The following is a 16,825-nucleotide window of genomic DNA, read 5'->3' as shown; positions in this document are numbered from 1 at the left end:
CAGAACCTCAGCAATCACTAAGGCATGCACCAAAAGCAACACTTAACACATCACATAAGCCTACACCCAATTATCTCCTAAGAACAAAGCCCATAAGGCAAGCAAACAATTTACCTAGCACTTTTGTCACAAGGGATTCTATTGTATAACACGAGGCTGGACAAAGAAAAGGTGATGATTAGTTGCCTATCTGGAGCTAGGATCTGCAATATCACACAAGCACTAAAGTCACTGCACCAAAGGTGCTAATATGATTCTATCATAGTCCATGTGGGTATAAATGACCTGAGATGTACCTCACTAGACTATTTGAAAAGAGACATTATGGATCTCTCTGAATATGTGTTCCAGCCTACCTTCACCAACGATAATGACAAGTATGAACAGAAAATTATTAATTTTAATAATTGGCTTAGTTTCTGCGGTCACTCCAGCGGTGATCAGATATCTATCAGCATGGGAAGACATGGTCCCACATTACTTTTCTAAGGATGGTCTGCACCTGTCCCCAGAGATGTTCGGATATTGGCTAAGACTTTATTCACCCCCCCTTAAAGCCTTTTTAGGCAACATTAAAGTGACAAAACTGCCAGCATGGCAAAAAAAAAACCCTCAAAGCAACCTTAAGGTGTTACTGCTCAATGCTGGGAACCAAAACAAGAAAGCCACACCCTATGACTCTACTCACTATGGAACTCTGGAGAATGTGGATATCACTGCTGTTAACAAAACTTGGTTTAAAACCGTAGAAAGTATTCTGGTAATGCAAGGCTACAGTGCCTTCCACACATTTAGGCTAACAGCAGCACAGATGGGTTAAAGGCGGAGGTGCCTCAATCTGTATTAGCAGCAAAAACAACTTCAGCTTGGCTAAACATGATGATACCCTGGAGATCACCCGCATCCATGTCTCCATATACACATTTCCTTACCATGTCCTGACCAGCTACAGGTCACCCTCTATGACTCATGAAGCTTTCAACTCTTACCTAGACCTACTAGAGGCACTCACTACCCAACCAAATACCCTATTCATGGGAGACTTGAACTACCTCTCTATAGATTGGGAAACATAAACTGTGTTTAACACATACTCACATTTCCTGGACTTTATTAACATGAACACCCAGGACCAGATAATTCACACTCCAACCAGAGGATCATACACACTGGACCTAGTACTCACCAACATGGGAGAGCATTGTGCCCTCCCCTGTGTCATTCATTGGTGAGGTTGGACCACAAAGCTGTTTCACTTGAAATAAAAATCAACCTAGAAAACTCAAATAAACCCGTAACAGGAACTATTCTAAAGAAAACTGCATCCTATTAAGTGATAGTTTGTCAAAATTCACGTCTTCTCCAAACCCAGAGAATACAGCTACCTATGCAGACTTATTTAGAGAAACCCTGTATGAACATGCAAATGGCTGCATTGAAGCTGTTGTACTTATCAGAATAAGCCCAAATCTAACACTAAAAACAACCCCCACTGTTGGAATCCTTATCGTAAAAGGTATATAACAAAGGAATAAAAGTCATGGTCAAAATCAGAAAGAGCAACTCTCATAGAGACAACAGCTCACTGATTTAACTAAACAAGAAACAAAGAGGATTAATGAACTTCAACAAGACCAATTACAAGAAAAGGATAGCTTCTCAGTCTAAGGACAATCACAAGGCCTTCTTCAGTTATGTCAAGAACCTTAAAGGTAACGCTCAGCAGTGTGCAGAACTGGACATAAATGGCACACCCTTCACTGATCAGGGTGACATAGCAAAACTACTGGCTGATAAATTTAGTTCCATACTCCCCCCACTAACCCTGAGCAATCTCTTCTAGCATATCCTTCCCAACTCTTAACAGGTCCTGGCAGCATTCGCTAAGGCCAAAAACACTGCCTTGACGGGCTATGACAATATCCCTGGTTTGCCTAAAACATGACCTAGCAGGACCACTTGAGGCATTCTTCAACTACAATAGCAACTGAGCTTCCACACTTATGGCAAGTGCAACGGCCCAATTCAAGACAGAACTCAAAACCAAAAAGGCCAGCACTCAAGTAAGAGGTTTTAACTGACTTTTATTAAGTCAAACTGTAGTCAAACAGTAGTCCACAGACCGGTTTCGGTCCTAAGCCTTTTTCAATGCATAACACACGAACTAGAAGTGAATCATATGTATATAAAAAATGTCATAGTCAGCAAATATATACCATCCAATCAATTAGCAGCATTATAAGTGTTCATTCAGTCAAGGGTAAAAAATGACCTCCCTCCAATCTGACAATCCAAGCTTTTTCTTTTTTATTCAAAATGTTGTGCCAACCAGCTTTGAAATGTCTATTACCAAAAACCTTATTAACAACAATAAATTTAAATTGGGCAGTGGGATGTCCGATAGTATGGTTATACAAAGCAATGGTAGAACATTTAGTTCTAATATTACTGAAGCGTTCATAAATACGTAGTCTAATAGGTCTTGAGATCTGACCTACATAAAATGCTGAACATGTACATAAAGCTAAGTACACCACCCAATCTGTACTGCAGTTAGCAAATACATTGGTGTTAAATATACAAGACATATTTTTACTAGTAAATTCCTTGGTTTGGCACATATGCCTACAAAATGAGCAATGACCACATGGAAAATATCCCACCAATATCCCACCATCCAAAGTACCCTGAATAGTATTTGCAGATGGTGTTTTGTGTTTATAATGATTGAAAAATTCCCCTAATGTTTTGCTTCTTCTGAAGGAAAAATGACATCTGGCTCCCAAAAGATTATTAAGCTGTTCATCAGCTAACAAGATGTCCCAATGTTCTTGCACAAGGTCCATAAAACAAAAAGTATTGCATCCATAACTATTGGTTAGTCTAATGGTGTTATCTGTTCCACCCCTATTAGATTTATATTTTAATAGGTCATCTCTATGTTAAAGATTGTACCTCGCTACTAGTCTGAAAAATGTGACTTGGTATACCCACGTTCCCCAAACCTATCCATCAATTCATGCTGTTGAAATAGGAACTCCTAGTTTGTAGAAAAAAATTATACGAACTCTCATAAATTGTGATTCTGGAATATTTTGAATGACGCATTTTGGATGACAGCTGGAGGCAAGGAGTAAAGTATTAGAATTAAATGTTTTCCGATAAACAGAGGTTTCAAATATTCCATCCTGTTATCTTTTCAATAGGACATCCAAGAATGAAATACATTCCATATCATGATGTATTGTAAATTGGATCCCCCATTTATTTTCATTTAGGTATTGAACAAATTCATGTAAGCATTCAACATCTGATTTCCAAACCATCCAGTAGTCACCCAAAAATCTCTGCCAAATATCTATTTCACCCAGGAACAAATTATGGCCATCGTCATAAATAATTTTCTATTCTAAGTACCCCATAAAAAGGGTGGCATAAATTTGGGCAAATGATGCACCCATAGCCATACCTTTGAGTTGTAAAAAACAACTGCCATTAAAATAAAAAACATTCTTGGTAAGAACATGCTCAGCTAGACAAAGGTGAAAAGCATTGCAACTAGGGCTATATAATGGGATCGTCTGCAACCAGTATTCCAAAGCGGTAAGACCTGCCCAGTGATGAATACTCGTACATAGAGATATAACATCTAAAGTGTGCATGACCCACTCAGGCTCCAATTGTGTGTCAGACATAATATTAAGAAATTCCGTGGTATCCTGTATACGTGACCTCACCCCTTTTAATAACGGCTTTAAATATGTTGTCAGAAATACTGATAATGGTTCTGTAAGAGAGCCATTACCAGAGACAATAGGCCTGCCTGGTGGTTGTGTAGCATTCTTGTGGATTTTTGGGAGCAGGTACAAATATTGTGGTAAAGGATCTTTAACTATCAAATGATAAGAAGTCTGTTGACTGATAATACCTTCACTGACCGCCAAACGCAAAAACTCATCGATCTCACTCTTGAATCTAGGTGATGGATCAATGGACATGGCTGTGTAAAACCAACCATCCTTCAATTGCTTCTCAGCCTCAGCCAAATACATAGACCTATCCATAACTAGTATTATCCCACCCTTATCTGCAGCAATAATGACTATGTTTTTATTCTTCCTTAGGTTCTCCAAAGCCTAAAGGTCTAGTGCAGTTAGATTATTAGAAATGTTTTTTTTAATTTGATTGTGAACCAAAATATACATCTTTGAGAACACATTTTTGGAAGATATCAACATGTATATTCATAGGGGGAACAAAAGTAGATATTTGAAATTTGAAGGTCTGTTGAGATAAAGATGTTTGTTCAGTATTGTCAAAATACAATCTAAGGTTTAACAATCTACAAAAATACTCCAAATCATCCACAAAAGTATCCTCGGACACAAAACCAGGAATAAAATTTAAACCTTTATTTAACAGTTGGCTTTCTATATCTGATAAAATAACAGATACAATACTGTGTACATTATTTAAATTAACTTTTGAGGCCTCTGGAGATGTAATAAAGTTTGTAGTGTAATATCTTGATCTGTGCTTCCTGCCGCCCCTTCTTCTAACTCTAAAGGGATGGAACTTTTAGTCTTAGCCTGACCCAAGGGTTTAAAGGAATTACATTTTTTAGATGCTGGTGACCCCTGTTGGTACTCAGTTTCGGTATCTGTGAATGAGGAAGAATCCTCCCCAGAAGTATCGCTAACTGATTTTTTAAGTATCGATTTTTTTCCTTTTCCTCTTTTAGCCAGTATTATGAACCTCCTGCTTGGAAAATTTAACACTTTTAACCTGTTCAAATGGTTTCCCTTGATGGCAGTCTCCTACATCTCGATTGAACTTACAAAGCTTTCTTTCCTTGAGTTCTTTTTTAAACTCAAGCAAGTCAGCACTTAGTTTCTGAAAACAAGATTTGTATATTTGATGACCATCAAATTGTCTGGCCTGTTCATATATCTCAGTCACCTCTAATACACAACTATCTATTTTTCGTTCATAAAACAAATGCAAAATATTTACAGATTGTATAGAGGTTGATTGCTGTATTTTGGATCAAGCTGTTAATAAAGTGTCATTGGCCTGACCTACTAATGGCTTAATATGAATTCGTAAACCCCTTGGAGAAGTCCCCTTAAGATGGTAGACCGTAAATAATTTCAAGTGCCAAACACTGGATCTTACATTTTTCATACATTTGTAGAGTTTGCCAAATATCTGTGAACACTGGACCTCTAGATGAGATTCCTTTTGGTAGTGGCCCCTTTACTGGGATCTGCGCCAAACACCTGGATGTCATCCTTCTGCCGATAAACCCTCCAAAATAGTCATTAAGTCCATTTAAAAAAAATATATAGTAAAAAACTGAACAAATGCTGAAAAATTATAACAGCTGTCCCTTGATTTTAATACAATGCAAAAAGAAATCAATGACTGGCCATATTATAGTTGTCCTATGAAGGACATAAATCCTAAATGACAACAAATCTGATGAAACAGTTGTTATTCCTAAACAGTCTTATTATATTAAGATATCCTTAAATCATAAACAGATCAAATAACCAATATATAATGGTCTATTTAATTGTTGTTTGATACCTTCACAAAGACATTACCTCAAGCAAGACTATTCCTAAGCCCATGAATATAGCCAAGGTTGAACAAAGCATGTCATTCAGGAAAAAAACAAATGAAGCCCCCAAACAAGATAGGTCCATAAATTCAATACAATCACCATTAATTATTAATTAACTCATGTTGTGTTATAAAACAATAATTTCCCAAGAACAGTCAAAAGTTATGGACCCTACTAATTATACTCTTTGTCCAATTTTCACCAATAGCTGATAAACCATATTTAAAGATACAAGTTAGGTAAATGGTGTAGAATCTGCCCGCTTTCATAAATGGAAGAAACATTTGTTCACAATATTTCTTTATTTAACATTCAAAATAATATTAATAAACATGATGGATTTTTCCAAAAAACACTTAGGCCTTCAACTACAGCCTCAAAACATGTTATGTATCAGATAAATGGAGGGCCACAACAGTCAACATAAGGGTGGACCATATACTGACCCTGGGAACTACAGATCCATCAGTCTGACAAGTCTACTGTGCAAAGCCATGGAACAAATTATCATTGAAATGATCAACAAGGACACTGTCAACCTACAGTCAATGGACCCACCTCAGTTTGGCTTTATTAAGGGAAGGTCTTGACTACACAACCTGGTAGACTTCAAGTGGGCCACCATTAAGGATGAGGGGAAAGCAGTGCATACTGCCACCTTGACATGGCCAAGGCATTCAGTACAATACCCCATTCAGGTAGTATTGACAAACTCTCAAAACTAGGCATAAATCCCTAGATAACTCACAGGGCTGCTGGCTGGCTCACAGATAGGGACCCAAGAAGTCAGGATCAGTGAAACCATCTTCACCAGGAGTCCAGTCACCTATCTCTGTATTCAGTCTCCTATAGATTACTGAGAGGCAATCTATGCCTGGGATATACAGCGTCCTTAGATCCAGCTCTGATGGATCTCTTGTAAATCCGCAAAACAAACAGCACCAGAAACACTTGATCCAAGGACCTGAATTTTGCCTGCGACATAAATAGAACATGCTGGAGAGATGGATATGTCTCTCAAAGGACCCTCGCACTATGGGATAAGCGAAGTACAGTTTATCCCTGACCTTTTTTCAGATGAAACCTCGATCACTGGATAGGAAATCACAAAGTCACCACTGGTCTGGCCCCAATGTCTTTGATGGACAAAGACTGACAGTAAGTAAATTAATCCCCAACTAACATACCACCCCAACACACACATAATCCTTAGCTACCTCCTTACTAACATACCCCACTATATAGGCATCCAAGGTACTTGAAGACAAAACTGGGTTGGGCTGCACAGCTAGGCTTATAAAGACGCTGGTGGTCATTAGCCTAGTGTAAACCTATGATCCCAAGAATTCTGAAGTAGCTAACTGCATAAATATTAAAGAGGAACCTAGGAATTCTGAAATAGCTGATTACATAAATATTAAAGAGGAATGGCATTCCTGACATTGGAAACCATTGTTTCAAAAAAGTCAAGGAATGATTACATTTTTCTTCTGTGATAAAGTCTATGAATTTTAAGGAAGATTTCTTTGAGTACATCTTTAAACAGGCAGAGACCTGCACCTAAACTTAAGTACAGAACACCCATACAAATAAACTCCACTATAGAAAGACATGTTTATATTCAACAGCCAAAAATATATCCCTCAAAAAAATCAAACTAAATGAAAAACCTCTAGAAGTAGTTTAGTCCCAGTTTCCCCATATTCCTTTTTGGTTAGGCTGATACTGAAATACTGTAATGCATTTGATATAACACCAAGTACCTTTGTTGAGCAGACGAAAGTCTACTACATCAGAAAATAAGTCATTTCAAATGTCTCCTGTCAGTTGACCTTGGGGAAAACAGCAGACATTATTAGCTTACTAGGCTAAAAAACACCAATTACTTCACATCAGTTTGGTTTAAAATAATGTCTATTACAGATGAGAATTAAATCAAAAATTTATGTACATGTCTTCCAGCTTAGTATGACTTTATCTGCTACTGCTTAACTTGCAGCTAATTTTTCCACTAAGAAAGTTTGTTCATCACATTATAAGGATGCAATTTACTGCAAGCTTTACAAAAATGTTGACGGTGGAATTCTAAGTCAACTTATTTTAGTATCAAATATGTTCTAACAGAAATCCTGTATTATTTACTCAGTTTATCCCGGATATACTGCTTTGATCCTCCATCCTGGAAAAATCCAATGTCATTCCACTTTACAAAGTAGGAGATAAAAGTTGCTCAGCTAATTACAGGACAATAAGTCTAACTAGTATATTATGCAAATGTTCTGAAATGTTACTCTGCCATTTGCTTCAGTCCACTATCTACAGTTTAGAAAATTTAAATTTACCAACATTATTTTGTGCCCACTGCTCATGTTTCTAAAGTTTGTAGGTCTTTATGACTGTACTAATATGGCTCCTTGATGAGGATCTGCAATGTTCAGTAGTTATATACAAACCTGGCCAAGTCATTTAACACTATTCCTCACAGCTAACTAACTGCAAGACTGAAAAATCTGGGTATTACAAACCGGATAAATAATTTGCACCTTGATAAGGAATTTAGAGTTTCAGTAAAAAACAATCATCTACTTGCAGAAGCTTTTATCCAGGAGTACTGTAAGGCTCAATTAAACGTCTGTTATTATTTCACACATTTTTTCTTTAAACCAAGGACACAAAGCTGGGTACTCAAAAAGGCTGTGACTTTAATGAAGTGAGACAAAATGTTGAGCACAACTCATTTAAAAACTTTTCTTGCTTTCTCCTTTTGCTCCTTCTCTCTGGATAATCCAGTTTCCAGTATGGCACTGATCCAAGAAAATTTTCCCCAAAAGTTGGACTGCATTCAGAAATCTTTCATCAGCATGAAATTACTCTGGGAAAATTAACTCCACCTGAATATTGCAAAAGACAGCTGGTATACTACAAAATTGTGCAGGGGCTCTTTAAGAAATCAAAATTGGGGGATGAAAGCGCGTTGATGACTTTGTTTCTGCATTATTTTAAATATTGCATTAGAAGGGTGGCACATGTAAGCTTTTCCAAGATATTCTAGGTCAAGCACTTTTGGTATTCTGACAAACTATGTACACCTTTTAGGGAAAAGACCATTGTCACTTTTTGTGTTACTTGTTTTAGTAACAAAAAAAGTCTGTCATTCCCTATTTGCTTTGCCATCTATCAAACAAACTCCCTTTACTGGCAGAAGATCAAAACATTTATCAGAGTTTTTATAAGAACTTGATAGTTATATTGGAAAATATTTTTTTCTGAAGTTGCTGTTCATAATGGCAAAAGCTATGTACAGTTTCTCCAGACTGTGAGGCCATGTACAGTACCACTACTACTTATCCTTGGTACTGGTTCTCCAAGCTGAGAAAATTCCAGAAAACTTGCCTTGAAATAAAAGGTCTGATGCTAGCCAGGATAGCAAGAATAGTTTTTGTCTCGGTAGACTGTTAAGAGACTCTGCAGGCTGCCTCAGTGTGTGTGTGTGTGTGTGTGTGTGGGGGGGGGGGTGGGGGGGGGGTCAGCACTACCAGGCACTTCTGGGTCTCCTCTGATATCCTGGTGGACTTTTCTTCCTATGTGCATGAAGATGGTTAAGATCTTTGCATGCCCTTCTTTATTGACAAGGCCTTACCCACCTTCCAGAGGTCCTCTACAGTTTCCAGCAAAAGTTCTTTTTTCTCCTAAGAAGATTTCAGTCTCGAACTGTGAGTCAAAGACAGAGCAGCCTGCAGCATCTCTGATGAAGAAAGGAGTCTACACCAGGGTTTTCTGTGTAATTAAGAGTCCATAGCAGCTACTCAAGTCAATGCCTCTGGGTCTATATTATATGTTCGAAGTTTGAAAACTTTGAACATTAAATAAATTTAAATGTTCGAAGTTTCAAACATCGAACATATAATAAAAAAAAACCCAAACCCAAAACTAATGGCTGTAGGCAGGGGGGCAAGCCCCCCTGCACTCCCCTTACTGCACTGTAGTGCGGTCTCAGAGTTGGTATATTTAAAGAGCATGGGGTGTGGGGGTGCAGTGGGACTTGCCCCCCTGCCTACATTAGTCAGATAAGTTCCGCTTTCTGTTTTTTTTAATTATATGTTCAATGTTTGAAACTTCAAACATTTAAATTTGATTACTTAACGTTCAAAACTTTCAAACTTCTAACTTATAATATAGACCCAATGCCTCTATTGTATCACATGTCCAATGGGCAACTTGAAACTACTGTTGAACTGGTATTAACAGCCTTCTTCACTGCTTCTTTACAGTCAGAATCAAAAAGGATGGATAGCGTCTCAAATATCTAACCCAAAAAAGATAATGTGAGCTGGCATGTTAGTACTGAGGGAGTGAGGCTATGAGCTGCTAACAAGATTTATCAAATAGTTTTGGGTTTGAGGCCCTCAATTTCCAATTGTCTACTACAAGGCACATTAAGTATTTCTGAATCGCAAAAATAGTAAGATAAATGAGATAATTAGAGGAGGACCCAAACAAGCTGCAATGCATGTCCAATGCTTTGATTCCTTATTAGAAAAAAAAGACTAACCAACTGCTGTGATTTTTTTTAAGCTGTGCTGGGTAAAGGAGAGAGCACAACACTCAGCATAAGCATGCCTATAAAAGACAAAGGTCACCCACAGGGATAGCCTATAAAGCTGGTCTGCCTTTATTAATGTGGATGGGCTACCACCAGGGTGTTTCCAAGCTGCTAATCAAACATATCCCTTGGTACTTTCCTGGGATCTTTCAAAAAGTGAAAGGGGGGGGGGGGGATTACATGCTTCAAAAAAACAATGTTTATTTATTTATTTTACTTTTGATTGGAAGACATGACACCTTATACAACAATAACACATAAAATGCAATTAAGCAGCCAGATCTTCAGAAAGGTAAAATGCTACCACATCAAAAATCTGCAGACCCAGACACAAAGGCAAACATGTAAGTATAAAAAAATTAAAGCTACAAACACAAACCACCAGGACTGTAAGTTTTAACAGAGTCTAATAAACCACAATGACTTACTATCTTAGAACTCCAAGCAAATTATCTTGGCTCTTGTCATGTGAAATACAACTGGTTACATAAGTACATGGACTATCCTTCAATTATCTGCATTTCTTTGTGTCACTGCTGAGGTTGCCAAAGTGTAAACTTGGTGAGTTGGGTAGGGTAGGACTAATCTAAATGTGTTCTTTTTTTAACTGGCTACACTCCCACAAAACAACCCTAATCAAGGACAACATGGCAGCACTAGTCCTGCTAAGTGACTTACTCAAACTTGCACAGGATACAAATGTCCACTATGCCCAGGTCTGCCAGATGTTGCTTGGTACACTCCTCATCAGACTGTACTATGAGCCAAATGTACAGAGAACAAATACGCTAATTAGCTTGCACATATGAAGACAGTGAAATCATTAAAGAAATACCCATGTTCTTATCAAGGCAGCACCTCCAGAGCTGCAGTACAGTCCGGGGTGTGGAAACAAGGCACAGTGTACTGTGGGTAACCTAGTTGTGCAGGAATCCAACAAATCTTCACTGCAGGACGCAGCAAGTAAAAACAAAACTGAGTAATCCAGAGGATGTGTAGGGTAAATCACAGAAAACATTCTAGTTTCATTTGAAACCCTTCATGCAACCATAAACATGAGTAGCAGTTACTGTTCTGCTATGAGAATAACCTTCCATTCGTCATGATTTAAAAAATGAGAAATATATCCAAGCTTCAGGATGCAGTTTCAAACTTTTGACCTATTCTAACATGAGATTATGTGGCTGAGACACATACCGAGATAATTCCAGCAGCATTGGGATCATAAAGCTGGCAAACAATCTCTCCACAGTTGGCATCCAACACATCAATTGTTCTCAGCTCATCAAGAGTGTAGCCTGGGAACTGAGTATCAGGGTAGCGACCGACCACAATCAAATCATAACGAGGGTGCCAAGTTGCCTAAAATGCGATATTAATAATAAAAAAAAAAAACATTATTAGTATGAAACACAGTCATGAGATGTACTGTCGGTCTATGTATAGAGTCATTCAAAAAGATGGTGATGCTGTAATGCTTTTCTTTGTATACTATAATCTAATTGCTTATTCTGTGCCTGTAGCCAGCATTTTCACATTACCTGACTGGAAGAAGTTGTGATCATTCGATCTTTGTAACCAATTAGCAAGTCACCTGAAGAGAAAAAGATACCTCACTCATCTCTGTAAATCTCATCTGTTACTAAAAGAGAGGTGAACATGCTTTAGTAATCATTTTTTACCTGCCATTTATCTGCTGCTTAAACAGAAGCTATGCTATGTAAAGAACCAAACAAAAATAGCAGTTATTCATTTCTGCAGTCAACTAAAATTCTTCATTGGTAGAACCTATTAAGATGTGTGAGGACATTTACCTAATCCCTAGAAAAAGGACATGTTCTTTCAGTCCATTTCTTACAGGTAAAGTATAATAAGGTAAATGTCCCAAATCATACTGCTATTTTGCACTAAAATGCACCAGTCACTGGAACAACATAATCACATAGTCAGTCTTCATTAAAAGGCAACAGTTGCCTGCACTGAAGAGGTCCTACTGTCACAGACATTAAAGACAGCTGTAATTCATTAAAATGTAATTGGCCACAAAAACAGTTGAACCAGATGACTACTATGGGAATAAAGCAGATGTGCTGTGAATTAGTATATGCAAAAACATCATCTGTCATATAAATGGAAAAAGCGGCTCTAGCAGTTTATGCAAGTATCTCACAACCATTCATCATGAAGAGCTATCTAGCAGTCTCTGTACCCAACTTTGTTACTAAACTAGCAACAGCTGCTTTAATAATCTATACCAGTATGTAATGTCCACTGCATAACAACTATCATACTGTCAGTTATTGCTGGCTGGTAGCTATCAGTCCCCGAAATGGAAATGTAATTTAAAAACAGCTACCTTACACTTCAGGCTCTGCAGACGGCTGTCAGTCACTGACCTATTGCTGGACCGCTGCAGGCACAAAAGCAGGCAAATAAGCAATTGATGCATTACCAACTCATCCTTGAGACCACCCTTTGAACAAAGTACAACTACCCTACAAATTCTTACAGTACCCAATGATCTGCAAGGGGACCCTCCTCACTGGGTCTATGATGAGACATATCTTTGTTTCCACTCCAAATTAGCCGTTTCTTTTTTTTTTTCTAAGAAAAACCAGCAGTGAGGTACAGAAACACCAACAACATGGTGTATACTTTGAAGTCACAGACAGCCAATGTTCCTAGATAGTAAATCTTCCAGTTCAATCCCAACCTCCGGGCAAGTAACTTCCTGAAAAATGAAGCAGATCAATGAAGATTTCATACCATTGCTGCTCAACAGTACATGTACTTGCCTGACTTATACAGAACTCCCAATGGCAGCTGCACATTGAAGAAGGGTAACAAGGACCAAAGGTTAGAGGGAGATCATATCTGCTATACTGACAATGGAGACCTTATTGAAGGATTTTTGTCTATGAAGACTCTCAAGCAAGTAATCTCCCAAGTGAAGGCAGAAGCCAGAGGATGTTCATAAACTAAAAACTCAGAAGGCTTAGGCCTGAAGCAGCCAAGAAGGTCCAACTCTTGGAGTCACAGTCTAATTAATAAAACTTCGTGAAGGTGCAAACAGATGACCCAGTAGCTGTGACTCAAAAGTCCACAATGGAAACATTCTTGATACAAGCCGGCATGCCCATTCTGGAGTACCCTTTGACAGAAGTACTTTCCAGTGGGTGTTTTTTACACCTAATGACAAGGGATAACTTCTTCGAAAGAATTTGTTTGGTATTTGCCAACAATTCCCTCTGCCTAGCAAATGAGGTGACAGCATAGTTGGGTGATACCTCACCATAACAGCAAATGTAAGAACAAAAGAACCAGATTTGTGAATGGGTTTTGCAATGTAGACCCATGCAGCACAAATCTATTTCCCTTTACCTTTCTGGATGGGATAGAAAATTAGAAGCTGAATCACTGAATCAAGAGAAATTTGCAGACCATCTTGGACATGGCTTGATCTGTCAAGACACTTTTTCTTCATAATCAACTGTGCAAGGCTCTTTACATATCAAGCCATGTAGTTCGGAGATCCTTGTGGTAAAAACAGAAACTAGAGGTCGTCCATGAAAAATTAAGTCACTTGAAAAAACTGATTTAAAGGAATGTAAGATTGGCTTCTATTGAACAAATGTAGATTCCACGTCAGAGCCACTGGAGGTCATAGACACGTTAAATGCAAAAACACATTTTAGGAAAGGTACTTTCAGCATCACCTGAAGTACACAACATAACCTATAAACTTAATAACGGTTTAGGTGCTAAAAAGGCTTACTGTGCTCTTGTATTCTCTAGAGGTAGACAAGCTACCCAGGCTCATGGAGAATCTACACCAGAGCAGAGTCAGTCTAACTATATCAATAAAAAAGCTCTTCTGTAAGCAGCCAAGAAGGGCAGACCCTTTCAAATGAAGGGATTCAAACTTGGGCTCTTCCAGAAAATTTCACCTACCAGAATACAACAATGCAAAGAATTCAGAGTCACCAAGGAGGATTAAGGCTATGAAGTGTTAATGAGCTGCTTACTGTGGTGCACTGTTTGAGCTTCTCAATCTATATTTATCTAGTATGTGAATCTCTGCAATTCACTTAATGAGACTATTCCCTGGCTGAATATGAAAAACAAAAAGAAACCACTGTCCCAGGTGAAGTGAAATACAGGGATGATACTTAACCTGTGAATATTCCAGCAGTATTAAGCACATGCATTGGTAGAACTGTCCAAACAGTAGCGAAAATATGAGAGATGATTAGACAGATCCTTCACCACCAACCTAGGAAGGATACCCTAAGACAGCTACTTATTTTACGCTGAATGATCCTTATAAGGTTTTAATGAAGAAGGCAATACATTTATAGAATGTACAGCTGAATGTAAGAAGAATCCCTCTTATCTTGACAATTCACGAAAGTGAGAAGCCCTTTCCCTTAGACAAAGGCCATTTTTACTGTCCCATTTCTCGTTGGTATTTCAGTTCCACAGTATAATGACAAGCAAAGAGAAGACCCAGAAAAAACTTCACCTCTGAACACCAGTACAGCAAGAAAACTGCAGCGTAATAATTTCACGTTTGCTAACATGTCTCTGTCATGTTATCTTTCCCAGCATTTGGATTCCTTTCCACAGTGCCAATTCTAGTCCCCATCATTAGTGACTCCACTCCCCACCATTAGTGACTCTTTTTGATTATGATCTTCTCACAGTTTTGAGCCACTATTTGTTCTAACTCTTGTTTTGCACACTACATCTTGCACTACAATATTTTATCAATGCACTGCTGTTAGAGATCTTGTAACGTAAGATTTCAGTGGAGAATATAGCAGAAGTACATACTGAAGGCGATTAATCTCATGACTTTGATGGATTTTTGTTCCATATTCCTTTGTCTAATATCTCTGCTTTTGTTTCCTCTTTTGGTGTGTTAATCTATTCAACAAGCCAGGTCTATCCCTTGTACTTAGGAATATATTTTATATACATATATTTACTCTTTACACTTTGTACATGTTATATGGCTGTTTTCACTGCAATATTAGTGTAAGGAGTTTTGAAGGACCTGGAATCTATTTGTAATTGAACAAAAAGAGTAAATTCTACTCAATCATGATTTGTGGCCCAAACTCACCACTAAAGAAACACACTCTAGTTAGGCACTTAACGAGCAGCCGATCAAATATCACCTTAGTTTACAAAAAAGTGACCACTAAACATTCTCAATGACTATTAAAAGAGTGGCAATGATACAAGCCCTACATCCTTGCTATAAGACAAGGGTTTTAAATAAAAGACATAACTGGGTGGATGTAAGAGGTTAAGTGGGTAGTGTAAAGACACAGAAAATAAATGGGCTTTACTTAAAGGAGAACTGAACCCACAGACTCAAAAAACATGTTTAGTTCATCATGGTTTGGTGTTTTCCTACATTTTAACACCACTCTGGGACTATTTACAGGTTTTTAAATATTTTTATACATAATTTCTGAGTCTGTCTTCTTCTTGGTATCCCACAATGCAGTGTCAGTCTGTAAAAAGTTACATCACTCAGGACTCTTTCTTCCTAAAGGTCCTGTCACTGCATTGATTTTACATACATCCACTGTTGTCTTTCAGTCAGTTAGTTTTATGTAATATGTCATGGCATTCAATGACTACTTAAAACTCAAATAGTGTAAATGCCACAGAACAGACTTTCAAAGTGATTTTTACTGCTGCTTCTTTTTAGAATGGATAAACTGCAGTTGTTTGTGAAGCCTGAATTGTATTACTTTGACTCATCTCCCATCCCCCCTCACACCTAACTTCTCTAGCTGTCAAAGTGCTAAGGGTAACTTGAGCTGTTACCTTCTGTGATTGACAGCTCACAGCAGGAGACTTGACTCATGTACTGTTTCCTTGTTCTAGCCTTTACTTTCTGTAGGGGTAGGGGAAGGACCAGGGAGCTGTGACAGGACAGTCATGGTGATGTCAGTTTGGGGAGGGAATTGGCCAGAAAACTACCTGTATTCAGTGGCCTTGATTACATCAATGAACTGGTGACTTTTCTGGGGCGGGATGAAAGTTTTTTGAAAGTGAAACCACCACAGTACAGTAAGGTACTGTTCTAGTGGAGAGAAACAGTCAATTTAAAATATTTTAAATACTGTACTATTATTTGTTCATAGCAGGGACAGTAAATAGGGAGGAAAAGGACAGAGAAGTTGAGCATTTAATAACATAATCCCGTCATTGTCCTTTAAGTTGGACACTCCAACTGGAGCATTACTGATGGGGAATGTGCAGAGTCCTAATGTAGACTAACTGGGATTTTACTCTTTTTTTATTTCTTAGGAAGTTTAACCAGGATGAAGACCCACTTATCCTTAGGGGATATGACTTTAATTTACTGACAGTCTCAATAAAGCATTGTTCTATTCTGTAAAGTGAAATAAATATTAAGAGCACAGAAACTATCACTTAAACTAATGAAGGATTATAGTCTTGCTGATGCTTGGTGCCTGGCTCATCCAGAAATCCAGGATATACATTTTCAACCCCAGAGGAGAAAGAGATGAATAAACTTTTGGTTAATATCCACTGATACCTTAAAATGTCAGAGC

At 38.0% G+C, this 16,825-nt stretch overlaps 1 protein-coding gene across 4 annotated transcripts in view; it reads right to left on the bottom strand.

Moving 5' to 3' along the window:
* The window catches only part of DDB2 (damage specific DNA binding protein 2), a 741,911-nt gene that overhangs the window by 64,067 nt on the left and 661,019 nt on the right, over nt 1-16,825 (bottom strand). For all 4 annotated transcript variants that reach the window (XM_044082702.1, XM_044082699.1, XM_044082701.1 and 1 more), the window contains exon 9: nt 11,427-11,591. In XM_044082702.1, the coding sequence (XP_043938637.1) occupies nt 11,427-11,591 (165 nt within the window). The remainder of the gene's footprint in view (nt 1-11,426; nt 11,592-16,825) is intronic.

Source organism: Protopterus annectens, chromosome 9.part0 (assembly GCF_019279795.1).
Source record: "Protopterus annectens isolate FY-2018-M chromosome 9.part0, PAN1.0, whole genome shotgun sequence".
In the NCBI taxonomy this organism is placed as follows: domain Eukaryota; kingdom Metazoa; phylum Chordata; order Ceratodontiformes; family Protopteridae; genus Protopterus; species Protopterus annectens.
Note: the sequence above shows the minus strand (reverse complement) of the source record. Positions and strands in the feature narration are given on the sequence as shown.